Source organism: Sus scrofa, chromosome 13, assembly GCF_000003025.6.
Source record: "Sus scrofa isolate TJ Tabasco breed Duroc chromosome 13, Sscrofa11.1, whole genome shotgun sequence".
Classification (NCBI taxonomy): domain Eukaryota; kingdom Metazoa; phylum Chordata; class Mammalia; order Artiodactyla; family Suidae; genus Sus; species Sus scrofa.
The window spans coordinates 135,693,307-135,715,599 of NC_010455.5; the positions used below are offsets into that span (position 1 = coordinate 135,693,307).

The window sequence follows — 22,293 nt, forward strand, 5'->3', positions numbered from 1 at the left end:
CTGCCAGATTTAGTTCTGTGGCAATACCCACATCCGCAGGGGACTACTTTATCCTGGCAGAACTCCCACTTTAAACCGCTGGTCTCTGGCCTGCTTTAATTCAACTGGCGTCTTTCACTGCTGACTTACCCCTCCTGGAGCCATACGGTCTTTCTTGGGTTTTGTGGTGGTTGGCATAATATGGTGGTGGCTTTCTTTGGGATTAGGTCAAATTACAATAAGAATAATAAAGGTTTATCTAGTTAAGTGAAAAGCAGAGGGCTCTACAAAGGAAAGGTGCTTTTTTTTTTTTTTTTGCTTTGTTTAAAAATATTCTCTTTCTTGTGCACAGAGGAACTCTCTAAACGTTTATCCATTACTAAGGATGCAGGCACTGATGTGAGAAAACATTTCAATTTACTCTGAAAGACAGAATGGCTGGGAAAGCCACCTCCCAGTCTTCTCCAATTCTCTGGTGTCTGTAAATTTATGATGCTTGTCACTCAGTGGCAAGCCATGTAAGAGTCCTATTTCTATATCCCCCTGCCCCCTGTCCCGAGTTCCCAGACTAGAAGGAGTTGGACGTTGACTCTGTGTTCTTGCTGGTTCCTCTCCCACATCCCCGTAACCCTAGAGTATGAGAAAGGCGCCCAGGGCAGTGTTTCAGCCTCCTTGTCTTAGAGAGGCCTCTGCTAGGCCTACAGGAGGGAGGCCGTTCCCAGGGCTCTTCTTCACGGCAGGCACAGCCACTGCCCAGGAGCACCAGGGGCCGGGCCGAAGCAGATTCTGGGGCTACTGCCACAGCTCATTTGCCATCGGCCAGCTACACACACTGCCTCGGTGCCAGGTCATCCCCCAAACCATACCTACTCCATGAGTCTGCTGGCGCCTTGAGGGAGGCATAAGTCCCCAGAGAAGAAGAACATAAAGGGGAAAGAACAAAGAGGGGAAGGGGAGGAAGGAGAACCTAAAATGAATGAGTTCTCATCCTGAGCTGGGAACCAACCACTCTTTATAACGCTACTTCCCATAGAAAAATGTCTTCTAAGTTTCCAATAATGAAGTTGGATAGTTTCTACACAAAGCCAAATCTGCCAAAGAGGAAAATATTAAGCAAGTCTTCAAGAAAACCAGAAGTTTTAAAAAAGACATCTAGGAAGAGTTTTCTATCAAAACCAAACTTAATAAAGTTGTTTTGTTTTTTTAAGTGGAATAGGATTCCCAGAGCTGCCCTAACAGCACAATTGATCTTTGACAGGCTGGTCACCTTAGCAAGGTCACTGTTACAGAACACATCAGAAAAGACAATCAGTGTAGGAAAGAGGACAACAATAGCTGCTTCTACCTCCATGCTAGTATTAGGGTCAAGATCATCACACTCTGACTCCTCGGAACTGTTCGTCTCCTTGATGGGCAGCATGAGGAAGGGGGAAGAAAGAGAACATAGTTAGAACACAGGCAGCGTTGGCTAGAGAGCAGGGAGAACTTGAGAGAAGCACGGACAATGGGAAATCGGGCAGAGAAAAACGAGGTGCTGTAAAGGTGGGGTGCATATCGCCTAGCGCAGCAGCATGCTCTTTTCGGGAAGAGGAGGCTGGGATTGTGTACAGCCGCTCATCTCACAGGAAATAGCAATGGAAGCAACCAAATGATGCATGAGTGCTATTGACTTTACATCGTTGTCTTCTGTGCAGCTGGACTCCCCACATGAGGGTGAGGGAGACAGTCCAATTTCTTTTCCCCAAGAAAGACATTAGAATGGATTTTGATGGTTACTTTGCTCAGGAAGGGAAAAATGAAGGCTCAGGGAGATAATCACACATTATAACAATATTAAGCCTCAGTGGTCTACTTCCCACTGTCCAGAGGCAGATCTTATCAGAGGACCCAATGGAAAGAAAACAGATTACATCATTCCAAGATGGGGGTAACAAAGGTTTGCCAAAACTTAGGATCGGTGAGTTCATTGTAATAGTTGGATTGTTACAAAGCCAGAACTTGGGCTTCGTCAATGTGCCTCCTTTCTCTGCTCATGCATAAGCCTGAAGGGTGATACTGTATGCATTCTGGGGAAAAGAAACAAAACTTTATCAAGGACCCAGGAGCCCTTAAATTCCAAACCTCAGACTTCAAAGGGTTGAAGATTTGGAAAGCATCCCTAAGCTTTTTATCCTGCATGTATTTTCAAACCTAGGAGACTGAATGGGTGGCTCTGAGAACTTTAGTATGAACCAAGCATCTTGCATTTCTAAGAAAATAAATAATACTGCAGATAATTTTGCTATAAAACATCTGCATTATATAAGGAGGAGGGTATAAAAGAAAAAAAAAAGAGATACTTACTTATTTGAATCGAAGTTGCCAGGAGAAATAAAAAATAAAAAATAAATTGATCTCGCATGCAAAATCCTGCTAAACTACTTCCCTTCTGGTCCCATCCACCCAAGTTGCCTCGTGAGAATGCTGCAGGGTGGGAGTAGATGAGAGGTCGGACACAGCTCCGGAATCCCTTACTCACTTTAACAGAGACTTTGTTGCCCAGAATATCCTTGGGTTTACGAGGCCCTGTGGCTTCATTTTTACCCGTGTTCTCCACTTCTGCCCGCTTTCTCATGCGTAGAGTATGCCATGAACATGACTTCCTGTTGTACCAAAAAATGCACCAATCAAAATGGCAGGTCAGGGCAGAGGGAGGCGGTGGGTGGGCTTGCCACCCTTGGGTGAATTAGCAGGTGAGGGGCTCCAGTCAAGCCCCGGCTTCAGAGGCCCTGGACCTGCACACCAGCTCCTGCAGTGGCTGGCGGCGGATCTCACCTCCAACAGGAAGTGAGGAAGGATGAACTCGGACCCCTTTTGTGAGCTGTGCAAGGTTGGTTGTAGCATTTGAGAAAAGCATGAGGAGAGAGTTATTCAACTCTGCCAAGGGAAGTTTTGATATCATGTGGATGAGGCCTTAGAGGACTCAGGAATTGCCTTCCTGAAGCGTATGATAGATGGGAGAAGACTGGGGGTGGGGGGTGGGGAATAAAATCGGAAAGATGGAGTTCCTGTCATGGCTCAGTGGTAACGAACCTGACTAGTATCCACGAGGATGCGGATTTGATCCCTGGCCTTCCTTGTTCAATGGGTTAAAGATCCTGTGTTGCCATGAGCTGTGATGTAGGATCCGGCATTGCTGTGGCTGTGGCTGTGGCCAGCTGGCTATAGCTCCAATTAGACCCCTAGCCTGGGAACCTCCATATGGCGCAGGGGGCGCCCCTAAAAAGACCAAAAAAAAAAAAAAAGGAAAGGGAAGGGAAGGATATTCTGTAATATATAAGCTACTGGTACTTTCCCAGGATCAGATATAAAAACCCAAAAAGATGATTTTGAGGTTTCCGTCTCATTATTGTGTCTGGACTGTGGCCACTCCCAAACACTGTAGGACAGGTAGGAGGGTCTAAAGCATTTGACTTAATACACTGGTGAGCATCACTCATTTATCAGGATGTTTTAGGATGAAGTCCTCTCGGTCTGTGTTCTCCACATCACTCAGTGTTTGTGAATACAGGGCTCTGACAACCACAAGAGGTTCTTGAGTTTTCCTCTTGGGAGGAGACTCGACACTCGGTCTCAGGGTGGCAACGCCCTTTCACACTATCCTAACTTCTTTCTTCTCATGAGGGGGTAGGGAGCTATTTCTTCATGGACCTGTAACAAGGGGCTCAGAGCAGAGCTCTTGAGTTCTGCATATGTCAGGACTCAAAGACAAAGACACCAAAAGCCAAGTCACAGACAGCATGAGGGACCCTGGGCAGGCATCATCAATTTCAGGGGTGGTCACAGAGTTTGCAGGAGCTTCCATCATATCTGGAATAAGTGAGGTTGGCTTCCCTTAAGTGGCTCCTTGTCAAATTTAGGCCTATGCGGACAGGCCTAAATGGAAAGAACCTTCATTAAGGGAGAGAGGAGAGAGAGCGAGGTCTACGGGATATAGGAGGAAGGAAGATGCTCCAAAATGTGTAACATTTCCTCCAGAAAACCCCACAAAAGTCAGAGATTTCAGAGTGCCCTGGGGAGGTTCTCGAAATATATGTCACTTACACGGAGGTTTGACAATCAACTTTCTGAGGAGGAAAGAGCAACCATAGTCAAGTCCTCAAATATTTTTGGGAAAGCAGGCACCTTCAAAAGGTAAGAAGGAATCTCTTGGCCAGACCTTCTCTTGTTCCTCCTAAATGCATGCCCCCCCACCCCAGGATCCCCCACAGAGCAGCTCCTCACTCCAACTGTGGTTGCTGAGTGAGAACCAGTCATGGCAACTAACCTCAGACAATATCCCTCTTAACTGCAGGATTTCATCCCACATCTGTATCCCCCAAGCCATGATCCTAGCTCATTCTGAGAACTTCTTGAGTCAGGGAGGTCCCAGCTGAAAAGACTCCCAGGGCGGCCAGCTCAGCGTGTACGTGCATGAGTGTGGGGGTGTGTTCCTAAGTTTATCACAACCCTCCGGGTCGGTCAAGTGTGCTTGGTGAGACACGAGAAGGGTTAAGAGTAAGGTTCAGAAGGAAGGCTCAGAGTAATACAAGTAGCAGGACACACTCAATTTCATATTCTTCTTCCGAGAAGAACACGTCATCATGGTTTGGGCAGTTTCCATTTCTTGGCCCCGGGCCCCGGGACTGATGTGGAAAGAGGGTTTCAGGGACATTTATCCTGTAGGCATCAAAACCAACTCTGGTCGCTGTGGTTACAGCAGCCCTGGGGAGGGGGTGGTGAGTGTCCTTCATGGACAGTGACAACCACTTTCGGTCCATTGCTCTGCTCTGTCGCCACCAACCCTTGTGCAAGAGCGGCTGACAAGGAACCCAATGACCAACTGGTATTGGAATCTGCTCTCTTTTGCCCAGCCTGACACCCCTCCTACCATCCCTCCCATGGAAGGTGTGAAAAAAGTGACCAAAAGATGCACGGGTGAGACGGGAGAAACGCTGAGTGTTTGCATAATGAGATCACAACCCATTACGAGCTGGCTAGTTCTGTAAGCCATTGACTGAGAAGACCCTCAGTGCTTTGAGGGGCTCCCTTCCCAACGCTCTGTAAAAGGTCCTGAAACCAAGTGTCTTTAGGATACAATGAATTGGGCCTATTGCCCTCGGGGGCCACCACTGATTTCTTGCTAGGCCTGTGGTTACCTAGAAAGGCCAGGGCAGGGTGGGCAGCCTCTGCTCCCTGAGCTAGAGAAAGTGCCGAGGAGGCACAGCTCTGTGAGTGCTCCTGCTCAGACATCTCATGGGAGCTCCTTCACACCTGCCATGGGTGACCAGGTGGCATGGAGAGCTTTCTATACATCGTTGATTCACATGAGCACCTCAAGGTCGCCCAGATGGACAGCATGCTAGCTGCAGCATCCTTTATCTGAGAGGTTAGGGAGGACCCACTGGGGGGCTGTTTCGAAGGGAAGCCTAGGGTTGGAGCTTTGGTGACAAAGGCACTTTCTGTGTAGGGAAAAACTGCTAATATATTCAACCAACTCCTAAAATAAAGGGGAAAAAAAAAAGAAAAAAAAAAAAAAGAAGAAGAAGAAAAGAATCATTTGTACATGTAAAAGTCCCAAAAGAGTGAAATGAGGAAAAAGGGTCAACTAGTCTTTCACCTCATTAAAACATGCTCATGGTGAAAATTTATTTTACATATTTAAAATAGTACAGTTAAAATTATTACATTACAGGTACAATGATGAACATTGTGACTCTCCATCATATTGCACAGCCTGACTTCATCCGTATGGGTTTCTTTAAATAGTGCAAAATACTTTACACAGGAATGTGTTTGGAAGGGTCTTTGCAACCAAAATAAGGAAAAGAAATATCTTACAAATTACCATGAACATATATTAAAGTGACAGGGGAGGGGGACCGTTAAAAAAAAAAAAAAAAAACTTACAATCTGTACAAAGGAATTGCCATCGACAACCAAAAAGTTTCCTCTCTCCTGGGAGAAGCAGCAGGCCTCTGACCTATACAGGTCTGGCATTTGTGCCAAGGTCATTTTTTGGTGTCAATCAAAAAAAATATATATATATACCAGTAACTTAATACAATATAAATAGAAGTCCAGTCCAGTGAATCCTGTGGTAGCTCAAATGGAGAAACAGGAGGCATGCCTTTTGTCACCTAGGGTTTCAGTAGGGTTCTTTTCTTAACAAGGGCGGGGGAGGGAGAAAAGAAAAAAAATAAACAGAAAATTATAAATGAAAAGGAAAGAAAAACCACTGCCATTACCACCACCAAAAAAAAAAAAAAAGGGAAATTTGAATAATCCAGCCCGCTGCCCCATAAGCTGCTTGTGGTTCCAGCACTCAAACATTGGCTCCGGTGGCACTGTCGAGAATAAGCAGCAGTAATTCCCTACCATGTGTTTGCATTTTTTGTGTTCTTTGTTTTGAATTTTTTTAATCCACATACTCCTCTCCCGAGGAAGCCAACGAGGCACTTACTTGATGCTCCCGTCACTATTTTCTGCAGCTGCCGTGGCTTTGGTGAGGGGCGCCAGGATGCTGCCTGGGACCCAGCCCTCGGCGGCGGGGGAGTGGTCACTGGCGGGCTGGTACACCAGGCACATATTCTGCTGGTTGACGGCAAGGACCTGGACCACCTCACCTTGGCTCACACAGATTTCATTCTCCTTCAGTGCATAGTAATCTTTGATCACGGCCATGGATGAGGCCCCATTGCAGCCTCCCAGGTCGCTCTGCCAGGAGACAAGGAGGAGAGGAACAGAGACACAGGAAGGCTGCTTCGCACAGCTTGCTCTGCATCCTATCCTGTGGTTCAAAGCCAACCCCACCACTAGCAGGGTAAGGGCAGGCAGAAGATTATCTTGAGAAATGACATTATATTCAGAAACGAGCTCTGCGAATGTGGTTTCTGGTGATGTGTCATTAATAGTACAATTAAGGGTGAAAAGGTGGAGATACTGTCCAGGCTTAGATAACGGATGAACACGCCTTCCACCTGGAAGTCCTCCTTAGCATGCACCTTCCCGCCAGCATCCTCTAGCTCATGGGAGGAAGAGTGTGGCACAGGCACAGGGATGCGTAAGCACCTGGGCAGAGTGAGGTCAGGGCAAAGGGCAGGTCAGCGGTCACAACTCCCCAGAGAAAAGAACACAGACCCTTTGATACATTTTTTTTTCCCTTCCTTTTGAAAAAGCACGGGTCTAACTCTACTTTCTGACCCTCTCTGAGACAGGAGTAACAATGAGACATTTGCCCAATTCAAAGGCAATGCTATGACCTACCCTGACCCAACTCCTATGGGAACACAACTCCTCCAGTCCCCCCTGAATTCATTAATACGAGGGGTCCTGCCTCCATGGTATTTTCACATGACTGCACCAGGGAGGCTGCTTCTAAACAGACCAGGAACTCTCATGGAGGCCTGGTTGCCTCACAGAGCATGGTGAGGGCCAGAAATTCTTCAGTAAGTTAGTATGACTTCAACGTATTCACCAGGGCAGGGGATTTTCTTAAGATGAAAAAATCATTTCCAGGTGATGTGATAAAACAGGTCAGTATACTTACTCTAACACAGAATTGAACTTAGACATTAAGAATTAATTTTTTAATTGAAAATCTTTTTTTTCTTTTTATGGCTGTACCTATGGCGAATGGAAGTTTCCATGCCAGGGTTTGAATTGAAGCTGCAGGTGATGCCTCTGCTCACAGCCACAGGAACGCTGGATCTGCGCCGCGTCTATGACCTACAAAGCAGCCTGTGGCAATGCTGGATCCTTAACTCACTGAGTAAGGCCAGGGATGGAACCCACATCCTCATGGAGCCTATGGTGGGTTCTGAACCCACTGAGCCACCATGGGAACGCCCATAGTTAATTTAAAAAAAAATGAATATCATCTAATAATTTGGGTAAGAAAAATAAACTATAAAGTGGAGACATGCAGGTAAAAAGTGTGGATGTTCCTCTTCACAGACTCATTGAGTTTTAGAGGAAACTGAGGCCTGGTGAGATCAGATCACCTGCTGAGGCTCTACAGAACGTCTCAGGGTGCTGAGCTGCAGAATTTGGAATGGAAATCAGATTGCCTAATTCCTGACCTAGCACTTTTCCATTTGTTGCCATTCCTACTACCCTGGAGGGTCGAAACAACTATGTAGACTTGGTCTATGGTTGCATCGATGACTACCCACGTGGTGGTGTGTGAATCACGGATGATCTGGGATAAATGTCTAATCCAAGGTGAGCCTCCCCCATCCCACACTGATGAACAACTTCCCCATGCTGCATGAGCCCATGGATGGTGAAGAGCTGTGAGCGCGCTTCAGCGACTCCTCATTAGCAAGGGCCATCCTGGAGTTCCCATGGTGGCTCAGCAGGTTAAGAACCTGCCATAGCCTCCGTGAGGATGTGGGTTTGATCCCTGGTCTTGCGCAGTGGGTTAAGGATCTGGTGTCGCTGGAAGCTGTAGCATAGGTAACCGATGTGGCTGGGATCCCCTGTTGCTGTGTCTGTAGTGTAGGCTGGCAGCTGTAGCTCCATTTGGACCCCTAGCGGGGGAATTTCCATATGCTGCAGATGTGGCCATAAAAAGAAAAAAAAAGAAAGGGCAGTCTCTTCAAGATGGGAAACCCTAGGGCTGTGAGTTTATTTATTTGGTCTTTTTGTCTTTTTAGTGCCCCACCCAAGGCACATGGAGGCTCCCAGGCTAGGGTTCTAATTGGAGCTATAGCTGCTGGCCTACGCTAGAGCCACAGCAATGCAGGATCCAAGCCACGTCTGCAACCTACACCACAGCTCATGGCAATGCTGGATCCTTAACCCACTGAGTGAGGCCAGGGATCAAATCCGAAACCTCATGGTTCCTAGTCGGATTCGTTTCCGCTGCGCCACAATGGGAACTCTGTGACTTTTAGGTGAGATGATCCACACCACAATGCCTCTGTTTGCATAACTGCCGCTACTAAATTACCTTATATTTCTGTAGTGTTTCTACAGATGACAATAGCCCTTTAACACAGAGGGTCTGAACTGGGAAGGGTGGGGGAACTGGTCTAAGTCACTTGATTTGCAGGGGAAGAAAGAGAAATCACTGGGACTAGGCTGCATTGAGTGGATGTTCCTGCTAAAACGACCAGCCTAAAAAGATGCTACTTTCTAAAGTAAGCCTAGAGCCTGTGCCCTCAAAGTGGTGAGGGTGGCGGTAATGGGCTGTCACTTACCTTGCTGGGTTCAAACTTGTCCCCAGCCTGGTGGTAGTCAAAGCCCGGACTGCCATTGGAGGTAGATATCTTCAGGGGTGGCAGAGACGGGTTATAGCTGGAGCCCTTTGGGGGCTTCTCAGAGCCTACGGGGATGGAGGAGTAGGGCCTGGGGCTGGCCTGGGGAACCCTGGCAGGCTGGGACCTCATCACGGCTGTGCTCCTTTCTTTCCTCTGATACTCGATGGGCGACTGTAGGGCTGTGGGGTAAGAGCAGACCATTAGTGTAAGCATTGGAAATCCTGAGCAGATCTGAAGGCTTCCAAGATACAGTCTTTGTGCACAGCAGAGTGTGGATACACGAGGAAGATGCTGCCTTGTTCTTAAGGAACATATAATCTACTGAGAACTATCTTTAGTTTAGTTTTTTTTTTTTTTTTTTTTTTTTTTTTTTTTTTTTTAGGGCCGTGCCTGTGGCATATGGAGGTTCCCAGGCTAGGGGTCGAATCAGAGCTGCAGCTGCCAGCCTACATCACAGCCACAGCCACTTGGGATCTGAGCCGTGCCTGCAACCTACACCACAGTTCACGGCAACACCGGATCCTTAACCCATTGGGTGGAGGCCAGGGACCAAACCTGCAGTCTCATGGTTCCTAGTCAGATTTGTTTCCATTGCGCCACGATGGGAACACCCTTGTTTTGTTTAAGTGATGAAAGTGCACAAACAAAATTGTGCTATATGCGGAGTCCCATTATGGCTCGGCAGGTTAAGGACTTGATGTTGTCTGTGAGGATATGGGTCTGATCTCTGGCCTTGCTCAGTGGATGAAGGATCCAGAGTTGCAGCAAGTTGCAGTGTAGGTGGCAGATGTGGTTTAGATCCAGTGTTGCTGAGGCTGTGGTGTAGCCTTCAGCTGTAGCTCCAATTCCATGGCCTGGGAACTTCTATATGCCATGGGTGTGGCTGTGAAAAAAAAAAAAGGTGCTATATGTGAGGGGAAACTTTTGTGCAAAAAGAGGAAGAGAGGGCTCTGTCACATGTGTGCAAATGGGTGGACACAGGTATGGGTGGTAATAAAGAGCTTCAGAAACTGCCAGCCTTTAGGCCCTGACATGCAGGTTCTGCAGGAAGGAAGCAAGTATGAAGTGGGTCTGGGGACCAGCAAGGAGCCAGATTCCCCGGAGCAAAGGGTCAGAGGTCTCCTCGGAGGAAGAGGAGATGATACAGGTGAGGGAGGTTGTGGGGCCATGGTGAGACAGATCTAGAAAGCCAGGTGAATGAGTCTGGATTTAATTCCGAAGATCATGGAAAGTGATTGAATTAAGGGAACTTGCAAGTTTTAGATTCAGGTGCTAGCAACTGAGCACCGGCTAAAGACCATCCACCTTGCAGCAGGTGGGGGGAGAGACTGGTCAGGCTGATTAGGGGCCATGAGATGGTAACATGGGAGAGGCTGAACCCGAACAGAGTCCTGGGAGAGAGTAAGTGGTACAGTGCGGCAAGCACTCCAGAGGAAGCTGAGGCTGACAGCCCCCATGGGAAAAGATGGCAAGAGTCGAGGGTCACTTGGGTTTGGAGGTTGGGAGAAGAGTGCTCCGTGGGGCTCAAGAGACAGAGGAAAAGCTACTTTGAAGGGAAATGTGAGCTTTGTTTTACTCTCTCTCTGAATGATGCTCTCTCTGGGAGTTGACTTTAAGACAACGAAGTTCTAAGGTCTGAGTATGAAAGAGGTACAGCCAGGCAAAAGCCATACAGGTCAAATTCTACTAACAATGACTTCAGGGCTGGCCGGATTATGCTGTTTTATCACTATTCACTGTAACAAATATTTAACTGGGTTAATGGCTGGGGTCCAGAAAACGTTTGATCATAAGGATATTTCTAGTAATAGGTATGTACTTTTTTTTTTTTTTTTTCTTTTTGGTCTTGTTAGGGCTGTGCCTATGGCATCCTATGGCATATGAAAGTTCCCAGGCTAGGGGTCAAATTGGAGCTGCAGTTGCTGGCCTACACCACAGCCACAGCAACACAGGATCTGAGCTGCATCTGCGACTTACACCACAGCTCATGGCAATGCCAGATTCTTAATCCACTGAGTGAGGCCAGGGATCCAACCTGCATCCTCAGGGATATTAGTTGAGCTCGTTACTGCTGGGCCACAACAGGAACTTCCAATAGGTACGTACTTTAATAGGACTCAGCATACCGCCCACACTTCCTTTCTGTTTGAGGTCTCAGGAGGGAAAGGTTGGCTCTGAGGTGCCTGCACATGTGTCACTAAGTAAAAACATGGTCCCAGTCCACAATCACATCCTTGTCTTTTGAGTGTGTCAAAGGAGAGAAGAGGCTCCTGCCAGACCTCAGCCTTTCTTCCTGGAGAGCATCAATATTTAGGCACTGAGAATCTAGTTCAGTAATAGCTCCATAATTCACTATAATTAGGTGAAAGGTCTCTTGGACCCTTGTAAAAGTCTGAATCATTGACGGTGACCAGAGAAGGGCCATTCCAAGTGCGAAGCAGCTAGCAGGGGGTTGTGAAGCAGGCCATGGCAAACTGATTTGATGAATCAGTACCCATCCTGTGGAATTGGGGTACTACCTGATTATAGGCATTAACTGTGCCAAAGTGTTTGAAAACAGAGTGTCTCCTTAACTGAGCTCCACAGAGAGCCTGTGCTCCTCCACCAGCCTCAATCATCTGCATAACTTAGGTCTTGGCATCAGGAAAGCCAGGCCTCTTCTGACAGGGCGTGCATGTGGCTGATGGATGCAGTGTCAGACACCTGACCCTCTTTCTTTGCTTTGTTTGCTGGGGACCTCATATAGGAATGTCTGCCCTACCACTGGCAACCACACTGCAATTCTGTGGACAAGAGCCTAATTTCAAGTCATACAGTTCAGGGTTCAAGTTCTCGTTCTAGCACCTACTGTTTTTGTGACTTTGGACCCGTTTCTTAACCACCTTGAGCCTCCTTTTCTTCACTTGAAAAATATAAGATGACAGTACTCAGCTTTCCATGTTGACATGAGAATGAAGGGTGACAACATATGTGAAATGCTTAGTATTGTGCCTCGCGCAGGGCAAGGACTCAACACACGGGAACCATCACTGTTACTCAGTTATTTCCAGTTTCAGTTGATTGTCTGATCTTATTTTTCTTTTGCCCTGAATTGATGAACTTATTTACTTATTTATTTGGCTGCACCCATGGCATGTGGAAGTTCCCAGGCCAGGGATCGAACCTGTGCCACAATGCTGGATCCTTAATCTGCTGAGCCACTAGGGAACTCCATGAATTGATGAACTTAAAAATGTCATTCCAGCTTAGAATCTCTCAGAAATTCCTAATAGAATGCAATTCAGTGAATGTATTTTATACATGCACATATTTTTGCTTAAGATTATTTTATCCACACAAGTGTTAACTCAAAGTTGTATATTTAAAACCTGTGAACTATATGGACTTTCATTATTATCCCTCAGGGAGGGGCTAGTGTTTAACTTTAGATTCTTTAGACTGAGAAAGAACCCTAGAGATGACTTTTTTTTTTCACCAAATTGTTCTACAGTTGGGAGATCAGGGGCATGGCTCCCAAATACTCTCCATAAGTGGGTAACTGCTTTGAACTCTCATGTTCCAGCTGAGAAAATCAAGGCACTTGCTACATCATCTCTTTTTGTTTTTAAAATAGATACAATGTGTTAAATCCTTTACAAGTAGAAGACAACTGATACCTGGTGATCTCACAGATGCTCTGGTGTTATCTAGAGATAACTAGGGGTTTGGCAGATCAGCTCAAATCCTCCTTTGCTCTCAACAAGGTGACTGCTAACTCTTGATTTCAGTAATACCTTGAGACGTCCCAGAACAGACTGGAGACTATACCGAGAATGACGCTCCCTATGGGAGGTGTGCCGTGTTTTCCTGCTTCCAGTGCAGCCTTGTAGAGCTGTCACAAAAAGAGCCAATGGAGGCCCAGAGAAACATCATGACCTGCCCAAGGTCCTCATCTAGTGCATTTCCTTTAGTTTTTTCCCCACAGCCCTCAGTTCTATGCCAGACACCCAACAAGTGCTCTATTTGCATCATTTGAAAGAGTCTGGATCCTAGACTAGAAGAGGTGACACACCCAAGTGTGGACATGTGTGTGTAAATGTGGGAGCACACATGGCCATACAGTACTCCTGCAGGTCCCTGAGTGCTTCCTTCTCTGTGCAATTGACAATTGCTTCTGGGACGGTTCAGATATCACTGAAATTTAGAGTTGGAAGTCACCTTTGTTGGGAGCGAAGGGGGATCTGACCTGATCTGCCAAACCCCGAGTTATCTCTAGATAACACTAGGACCTGTGACACGACCAGCCATTAGCTACCAAATGAAAAAACATATGTCACTAATAGCTGGCCCCTAAGACCAGGAGGATGTGCCCATTTCAGACTTTTGCCCCAAGTATTCTCAGCTGGTAGTGGTGACCCCATCCCCTATGCCAAGGCTGTAAGAGGCTGTCTCTTCTGAGAAGGTGGGGCATGATAAAGAAGCCCATCAGTCAACTTGCATATGCAGGTTCAGAAAAATTCTAGACAATGTGTTTCTGAAAATTACAAAGTTGGAATGCATATACAGGTGATCAAGGCTCATACCTCACCATGAGCCCAGACCCAAGGAGGCTCAGAGGTATGGGGTCCCCTGCAAATGGCCTGGCTGGAAGGCAGACCCAGACCCACCGTTTAAGAAGTCTCGCTGTGTTTCTAAGACTTGACTGATGTCCTGCACCCAGGCCTGCCGGATGTCAGCGTTGGCGGCTTGCAGGATGACCCTCTCCGAAGTCTCCCTGTTCATGAGCGCAAACTTGCAGGGGTCATTTTCCACGTTCTCCTCCAGGACCAAGTAATTCATCTGGAAGAAACCAAGGTGATCCTTTTCATATCTAAGTGGTTACCAAAAAAACAAAAAAACAAAAAAACAAAAAAAAAAAATCAACCACACATCTCAGTTCCTCAAAGTTTTTCTTTCAGGAGACGGTTCCCCAAAACATGTCCTGGATCTAAAAGCTTCAACAGTTTGGTTTCTGTCTCTGAGTGAATGACACGATCTTGGGAACCTGGGAGGATTGGGATCCCAGGAAAGACTGGCACGTGGTTCCTTACTGTCACGTCTCCTCACAGATACTCAGCCTTCTAGCCCAAGGAGTACCAGGCTGAGCGGTCTTCAGTGTTCTGGATCCTCGCTCCTGCCAGGCCTCTGTCTTAGGGAAGCAGTGCCCTCAGTGTGGCTCTTCCTTGACCCTCCTCATCCCTCAGGGATCCTCACCTTGATGCTCTTCTTGAACATGTAGCCTGGGGTGAGGGATCCCTTCCTGAGAAGTTCACTGAAGATGACAATTTGCTCAAAGAGGAACACACGCCTCTCCTTGGTCCGGGACTGCATGCCGGCATCCAGCTCAATCACGTAGAACGTATCCTGCTGCAGCAGCTTGCCCTGAGCAGTCAGGGTGCCCTGATGGACAGAAGGGCTGGGGTGAAGTAGGTGAAAGACGGGGATACAACCACAGACCTCCGGGTCACAGGACCGTCCCCTCACCCGGGACATGGACAACAGACCTGACAGGAAAAGCCTCAGGCTCTAGTAAGACTACTTAGCACCCAGCCAATCATCTAGGGCAGGCCGTGGCCACCTTCCCATTCACACGGAGCCCTGGAGGGAGGGAAAGAAGGCTGTGGGACCCCTAGGAAGCAGCTCCAGGAAAATAGCAGAAGGAAGGTAAAGTTATTTGCTACAATGATGTTTGGAATTAGCCTGGCCCTTTGTGTATTTTAATAAAAGGAGAACAGAGGAGTTCCTGCTGTGGCTCAGAGGGTTAAGAATCCGACTTCAGCTGCTTGGGTTGCTGCAGAGGTGCAGATTAGATCCCTGGCCAGGAGCAGTGGGTTAAAAGAACCAGTGTTGCCGCAGCTGCAACTCAGATTCAGCTTCCCTATACCATGTGTGTGACCATGAAAAAAAAAGGAGAACAGAAAGTAGGTAACTCTGGAGCTGGAATTGGCCTTTCTGTCCTTGGAGCTCTGAGAGATGTGCCTGCTCGCGCCTTACAGCTTAGGCCAGGACCTGGGGTGCTCTCGTAACCTTGAACCTAGAACCAACCTATGGCCGAGGGGTGATGGAAACAGGGCCACAAAAAATCAGATGAGTTGGGCCCCTCTCTTCTATTATTTCCGAATGGGGAACTTCTAAGGTCTTAGTCTACCGCTATAGATCAACAGGTCATTTGATGGATGATACACAGGGACTATAGATAAGCTGTGGGTATTTTTCTGGGTCTCGTAATTTCCTTAAAATGCCTCCAGTTACCAGACCAATTTACAATAGGCCTAGGAGGTAGAGCCTATTTGGTCTGACAGGTTTTTTTTTTTTTTTTTTTTTTTTTTTTTTTTTTTTTGCCATTTCTTGGGCCGCTCCCACGGCATATGGAGGTTCCCAGGCTAGGGGTCTAATCGGAGACGTAGCTGCCAGCCTATGCCAGAGCCACAGCAACGCAGGATCCGAGCCGCGTCTGCAACCCACACCACAGCTCACGGCAACGCCGGATCCTTAACCCACTGAGCAAGGGCAGGGATCGAACCTGCAACCTCATGGTTCCCAGTCGGATTCGTTAACCACTGCGCCACGACAGGAACTCCTGGTCTGACAGTTTTAATAGACTCTCAGAAACATCATCACATCTGCAGGGGGAATACAGCTCAACCCAGCAAGTCTTCACAGATGCTACGAGAGGGCCTTAGTTTTTCTGCAACAAGAAGATGCTGACATCTGAGACAGTGGCCAGAGGGCCTCCTCTGAACTGTACGCTCAGGTGACAGCTTTTTCACTGTAGTGCAAATGTGGGATTCTCTACATGGTGCCTTATTCCAAATATTACCATCATACGGGTCATTTTCCTCTCGTGTTCCTGAGAAACACTTGCCCTCTGCTTGGATGGTGGTTCCTTATTGTCAAGGTCAGCAGCCAAACAAGCTTATCTTTACCCTGGCCCAAAGTTAATATTAAGCCAGTGACCAGCTCTAAAAGCTCTATTAATATTATATAACAGCTTGAACTATGAGTTACAGCTTTGCCAGAGCCAAAGGGAAAGCTAGAGGATTTAAAGGGGAGAGAATTTAAGAGAAGGGATAACTTCTCCCTGACCCAAATCCACGGACTTCAGATGGAATGGAAGTGCGTTCACGGTCCTTCCCAGTTAGCTGAAGGAATGCAAAGCAGATTCTCTGGGGCTTTATAGAACAAGGAGATGGTGGAACTTGTTTTAAAAGAGAAAATAACTCCACACTTCTGTGTGTGTCCTTCCATGAACACATGCACACATACAATGTCATTCCTGTGAAGTCTGACTTGGGTCAGATACTGCCCCTCCTGTCAGCAATCAGTTCTCCAGGGACCAAGGGAATATCAAGTCAGACTCCTGCTCAGAGAAACACAGGATATCAAGGGTGAAGAGCAAACAGATTTACCTGGCTTGTTCAGAAGAGCCTCAGCTCTGGCATAATTACAAGGGAACTTCACCTAGTGTGACTAAAGAAACATTGTCTAGGAACTCAAGGTGTGTTTCTGCAGCATGACCCTGCTTTGCCAAGGCCTCAGATCTACTGTAGAGAACAGGAACTTGTGAAAAATGAGCAGCAAAAGACCCTCCCTACAGTTCCTGGTGACAACAAAGCAATGGAAGTCAGACGGGGCTACCAGGAAGGACAAAAAAAGACAAGAATTTGGTTCAAGACCATCATGAATCCAACTCATTAACCCAAACCTGAATACAGAATTTCCTAAATTTACTTATATACCACTCTGTCTTAGGTCTATTCTATCACATCTAGTCTAGTTTAACCAGAAAAAAAAATACCTTTTTTCCAAAAATGAAGAGTGTTATCTTGCAGGATTACTGAGAAACAGAATTCGAAGATTCACATCTTTCTCTAAGGGGGTTCAACAACAACTAAGTACAGTCAATACTTGTGTCAATTTCAATTTTACTGTTTTAGTATTTAGAACGGATTTTTTTTTTTTGGTCTTTTTTTGTCTTTTTTCGGGGCCACATCCATGGCATATGGAGGTTCCCAGGCTAGGGGTCCAATTGGAGCTATAGCCATTGGCCTATGCCAGAGCCACAGCAACGCCAGATCTGAGCTGCATCTGCAACCTACACCACAGCTCACAGCAATGCTGGATCCTTAACCCACTGAAGTGGGGCCAGGGATCGAACCTACATCCTCATGGATGCTAGTCAGGTTCACTAACTGCTGAGCCACAATGGGAACTCCCTAAAATAGATTATGTTAGTTAACAAATGAAGTGTGAATATAAACTAACAACAGCCACTTATTAAGTTTAAATTAGGAAAGTCAATTTGCTCTTCAAAAATTCACTGTTAGAGGTTGAATTATATCCCCTCTCCAGTTCATATGCTGTAGTCTTAACCATGGTACCTCAGAATATTACCTAATTGAAAGACAGAGTCTTTACAAAGGGAATCAAGTTAAAGAGAGGTCGTTATGGTGAGCCTGATTCAAATATGACTGGCATTTTCATCAAGAGAGGAAATGTGGATACAGCTATGAACAGAGAGAAGATGATGTGAAGATACAGGAAGAAAGCCATGTGGACATGAAGATGGCCATCTATAAGCCAAGGCCTGAAGAGACCCTTTCCTCATGGCACTGAGAAGCAACCACCCTTGCCTATACCTTGATTTTGAACTTCCAGCTTCTGGAAGTGTGAGATGATAAATTTCTGTGGTTTAAGCCACCCAGTCTGTGGTACTTTGTGGTAATTTGTTACAGCAGCCCTAGTGCGCTAGCATATTCACTGAAACCCATCTTGGTACATCTTGCTGTTTCTTCCAAGACTCGACTCTCCTCTTCAAAGAACAGAAGTATGCACTGTGATGTTTTAGAGCTTTTAACATTCATTTAACTAGAAAGCCAGCTACTATACAGAACTGGTTATTAGAACTACCCTCTTCCCACAGAAGTGTTCCCTTTTCCCTCTGGTTCTCCTCTCCCTCATATTCCCAGCATTTCTCAAGCAAGAAAGAAAAGGGATGAGGTCTTTGGTAGGTCCACAGTTATAAAGAATTTGGGGTCTTTCCGATCCCCTTGGAATTCTGACTCTGGCTTGGTGTACTTCCCGTGACTGCTCTATGACTGGAAATCCTACATGGATGCATCTTCTCGGCCTGTGTTCCAGAGTGGCCCAGGCACAAAGGCACAGATGGTCAGGGAAAGAGACAGAGAGGGTGGGGATAGGGCTTCTAAGGGAAGTTGCCCATCGCCTGGGCTCCTGCTGCCTGGAAGAGAGAGGGCTAAGAAGCTTTTTTAAGGGCTCACCTCAAATCCCTGCAGGCGTCCCAGATTCATCATGTCATTGCAGCGTTTTGGAACAAGGCACATTAACTCCACTGCTTTCTGTGAGAAAGAACAAGGACCGTGAGGACAGGGAGCAGCACTTAGGCAGAGGGCTCAGGGCAATTCTGTGCTGGAAGACAGGGGCCTCCCAGGGGCTCCAGGACCCTAGAAAAGGACACTGGTCCCTGCAGCCCACTTCAGAAGAAGCAGGGATTTTCTGTTCTAGGTCCGGGGTGTTGGTCATCCATGCAGCAGCTCCACAAGAATCACTGACCACATGGGGGGTGGCTGCTCCCCAGACCATCCTTTTCCTACCTTCCCACTTTTGTTTATCCATTTCCTTTCCTTCCTGCATTTTTCTTTCTTCTCTTTGTTGCTTCCTGGCTGCCCAAGCAACAGCTTAGCCTCGCTTGTGAAACACTAGAGGTTTTAACCTAAAATAACCTGCCAGAAGGGTCTGTAATAGCTCTGGCTTAAAATAATCCCCATGGCGACACAGCCTCAAAGGACTTCACTTAGGAAGTAATCCTTGGGGATGGGAGAGGGAGTGAAAATGGAATAATTTATATGTTAGACTCAAATAGTACCTGGATCCATGGATCCATGAATGAAGCTGCACATAAACACCCAATCTCTGCAGGATGTTACAAGGCTCAAATACCACCTCTTCCCACCACTGGGAGCCACAGGGAGAATGCCAGTGGGGCGAAGCTCTGGTCTGGCCCAGGATCAAATTCCAGAAAAACCCTCAATGTGTTCCTTCACCTTCACCATTCCTCATCCTGCTGAGCAGTTGTTTGCAAGGGGCTCTGACTGTCTGAGAGGAGGCAGCCTGGACCCTCTGGCCTCCAGCGACAATCTTTCCCCTTTGGAGGCAGACCTCCAATATTATCCCTAAGAACCGCCAGCATTACAAGCAAAAAACTCACCTCGATATCTGAACACTCCAAACCAGCCTTCTCGCTGTATCTCAGGAAGTCCTAGCACATGAGTAAGCAGGGAAGGGGGTGGGGAGGGTGAAACCAGTTAGGAAAATCGAGCACTATTAAAAAAAAAAATGGAGCACCATAAAAACCCAGATAATGCCCAGAGGACTTTCCTTCCCAACAGAGAGGGCGATGCTTTGTGGTAGCTGAGATATGAAGTTAGGAGTCATAGAGGACAGAAAAAACCCTCAGAATATTCAAGGATTCAAAGCTATGGAAAGGGGGGGTGAGGTGAAGGGGAAAGTGTGTGAATAGGGATGAAAGGAGAATGACGATGACAAGGAACAGGGGACAGGACAGTCAAATCTCTCTTCCATTTGCCTCATGTTTCTGTAAGACGAGCCAAATGAGATGACTTAAAATGTAAAATTGGATCAGTTTTTAGGTATTACTCATCTAAGTTTTCTCAGGCCTCTCCCTTCTCCTTGTATTCTACTCTGATTTTATGCTCTTAGTATTATACATATTTTTGAAGCTTAGTCTTACATATATATTTTTAAGTCAGTGATGGCAACAAAGGAAGAAAGTGATTTGGAAAAAAGAAAACCAAATAACAACCAACTTTAAAGGCACAACAGGCATGCAGTTTATTTGGGGGCAAAGCTGACACAAACAACCAGCAGACAAGCTAAAAACCCATACACGCCTGCAATTAGTTCACAGGAAAGGGGTGGTGGAGATAGAACCTTGAGCTGACCTGGTCCCTAACCCTGACGAAGACACTTCTCTAACCCTGAGCCAGGCTCACAGCCCTTTTACCTTAAGGAGCAGCTGATATTTTGTTATTCTCTGAATGGGCTTGATAAGGAAGTCGCTGAGCGTCAACCTTTGATTTATCTCCTGTTTCACCTCCTGGAACACAAGGGAGCTACATCAGGAAAACAGGAGCCAGAGGATTGGGGTGCTCTGGATTGGGGTTCAAAGGCAAGGAGGGCTGGTCTTCGGGTCTGTCAATCAAGGTTTAGAATCTTCAAACCAGGCAATGGGGAGAACCGCCTACATGGTAGCTCATTTGTTATTAACGACATAGCATATCTCGCCGTCTCTTTCTTACATGCCAAGCTCTGAAACACTCTCTGTTCACACCTAGTCTTGGGGACAAGCTGGAAAAAGTATTGTTTTCTTGCCCACTCCAGGGCTAAGTCAGAAATGAAGGGCTTCCCCAGGAAACAACAAGCCTATGGGCCGGGCCCTCGACTCAGATCTGCAAACACTGTCAAGGGCTCTTTTCAAGTGATGGTGTTACCTCTCCTCTGGCAAAATAAACACTTCAACGTTGGGGCAAAACAGACACTTGGAGCTGCCTGTTGGACCCCTGGAGACGGGAGCAGAGGCTACGTATGAGGTGCCTGTGAGCACCTCTGGGAGGAGGAAGGTCCTCAGTAAGCAGTCTCCAGGGACTGGTGAGGAAGAGTGTGGGTTCAATCAGCTCTGGGGTCATGGGAGGAGGACCGGAGCTTCTGCAGCATCTTTGTGTCACAGAGGCATTCTGCAAGTGGGGGCTCCAAAAATAGAACATGAATTGGGGTGCCTCTGCCCCCCTCCCCAGGAGCTCATGGCTCTGTTGAGGCAGCTACCCCTGTCCTGAAGAGGTAGATGGTGCTATGTGGGGCCATCTGCAGATGGGTGACGACTGGTGTTTCTGAATGGGGAGGACTTAGTCTGAGTTTCTTGTCCCCACCCTGGTTCAGCCAGGCCCGAGCAGCTTACTTCAAAGTAGGCGTCATACTCAGCCACGATGTACTCGGAGCGCGGCTTGTTCTGGCAGTACCACACGTAGATGTGCAGCTTCCGCTCCTGCAAAGCCAGAGGGAAAGGTACTCAGTCATCTGTGCCTTGCGCTCAATCTCAGGGCGCTAAGCTGCTCTACATGTGAAGAGAAAGGCAGAGATATGGCCCATGTTTTGGAGTTGCGCCAAAGTGGCTAAATATAAAGGCTAGAAGAGTAAACATAACAGGCAAGAGCCCATCTTCCAAACCGAGAAGGAGAGAAAAAGCCCCCAACAGCTCAGAGAGGGGTGAGAAGGAAGAGCAGAGGAGGGAAGGAACTGTGAGACGTATGGTGGGAGCCTGCTGAGATGGGGAGGGGCACCAGGCAGCACTCACATGTTTAATGAAGAGCTGTGCCAATCTGTCTTGCTCCTGGATGCACTTTTCCAGTTCACCCAGGAAAACACTAAAGGAGGATGGAGATAAGAGAAGGAAGCCAGTTCCTCAGAACTGTACTATTTCTCAATGATGAGATAAATGACAGACGATCCTCCCCAAAGCCACACCCCCAAGGTCAAATGCAGGGGGAGGGTGGGAGAGTCCTGGGTTCCCAGGACACCCTGGTCCTCAGGGTGACGTAGCACTTACTCCTTGTGCCAATCATAAATCTGGTGAATATTTCCAAACACGATCTTATCCTTTCCTCGCATGTCCTCGGGGACACCCTTTTCTTCTATTCTCTTCATGAAGCCCTGCAGGGCAGAGGCAATGGTGAGTAGAGCGTCTTTCCCTAGAAGGCTTTCTGGGCCAACATCCCCCCCAACCCCTCCTCTCCTACCCCCTACCCCCAGCACCTGCAGCCCATGGACACCCGCCCTGTCTGATAGAAGGGCCAGGGCTTCTGTGGTTTCTCACCATTCAACCAGGACTTCATTCTGTGCAGTGACAGACAAAACTTTTATAACATTCTGGGTCTCTTTCTTTGTCTCCAGCCCCATTAAGGAGGCAAGCAAAGAAGAA

At 47.2% G+C, this 22,293-nt stretch overlaps 1 protein-coding gene across 1 annotated transcript in view; it reads right to left on the reverse strand.

The window, feature by feature from the left end:
• KALRN (kalirin RhoGEF kinase) overlaps nt 1–22,293 on the reverse strand; it is a 623,278-nt gene that overhangs the window by 39,512 nt on the left and 561,473 nt on the right. Inside the window, 12 exon segments of the mRNA XM_021071254.1 lie at nt 1,325–1,384; nt 2,498–2,621; nt 6,461–6,714; nt 9,201–9,439; nt 13,907–14,078; nt 14,493–14,678; nt 18,560–18,637; nt 19,507–19,557; nt 20,323–20,415; nt 21,274–21,360; nt 21,670–21,739; nt 21,922–22,025. Coding sequence (XP_020926913.1) covers nt 1,325–1,384; nt 2,498–2,621; nt 6,461–6,714; nt 9,201–9,439; nt 13,907–14,078; nt 14,493–14,678; nt 18,560–18,637; nt 19,507–19,557; nt 20,323–20,415; nt 21,274–21,360; nt 21,670–21,739; nt 21,922–22,025 — 1,518 coding nt within the window.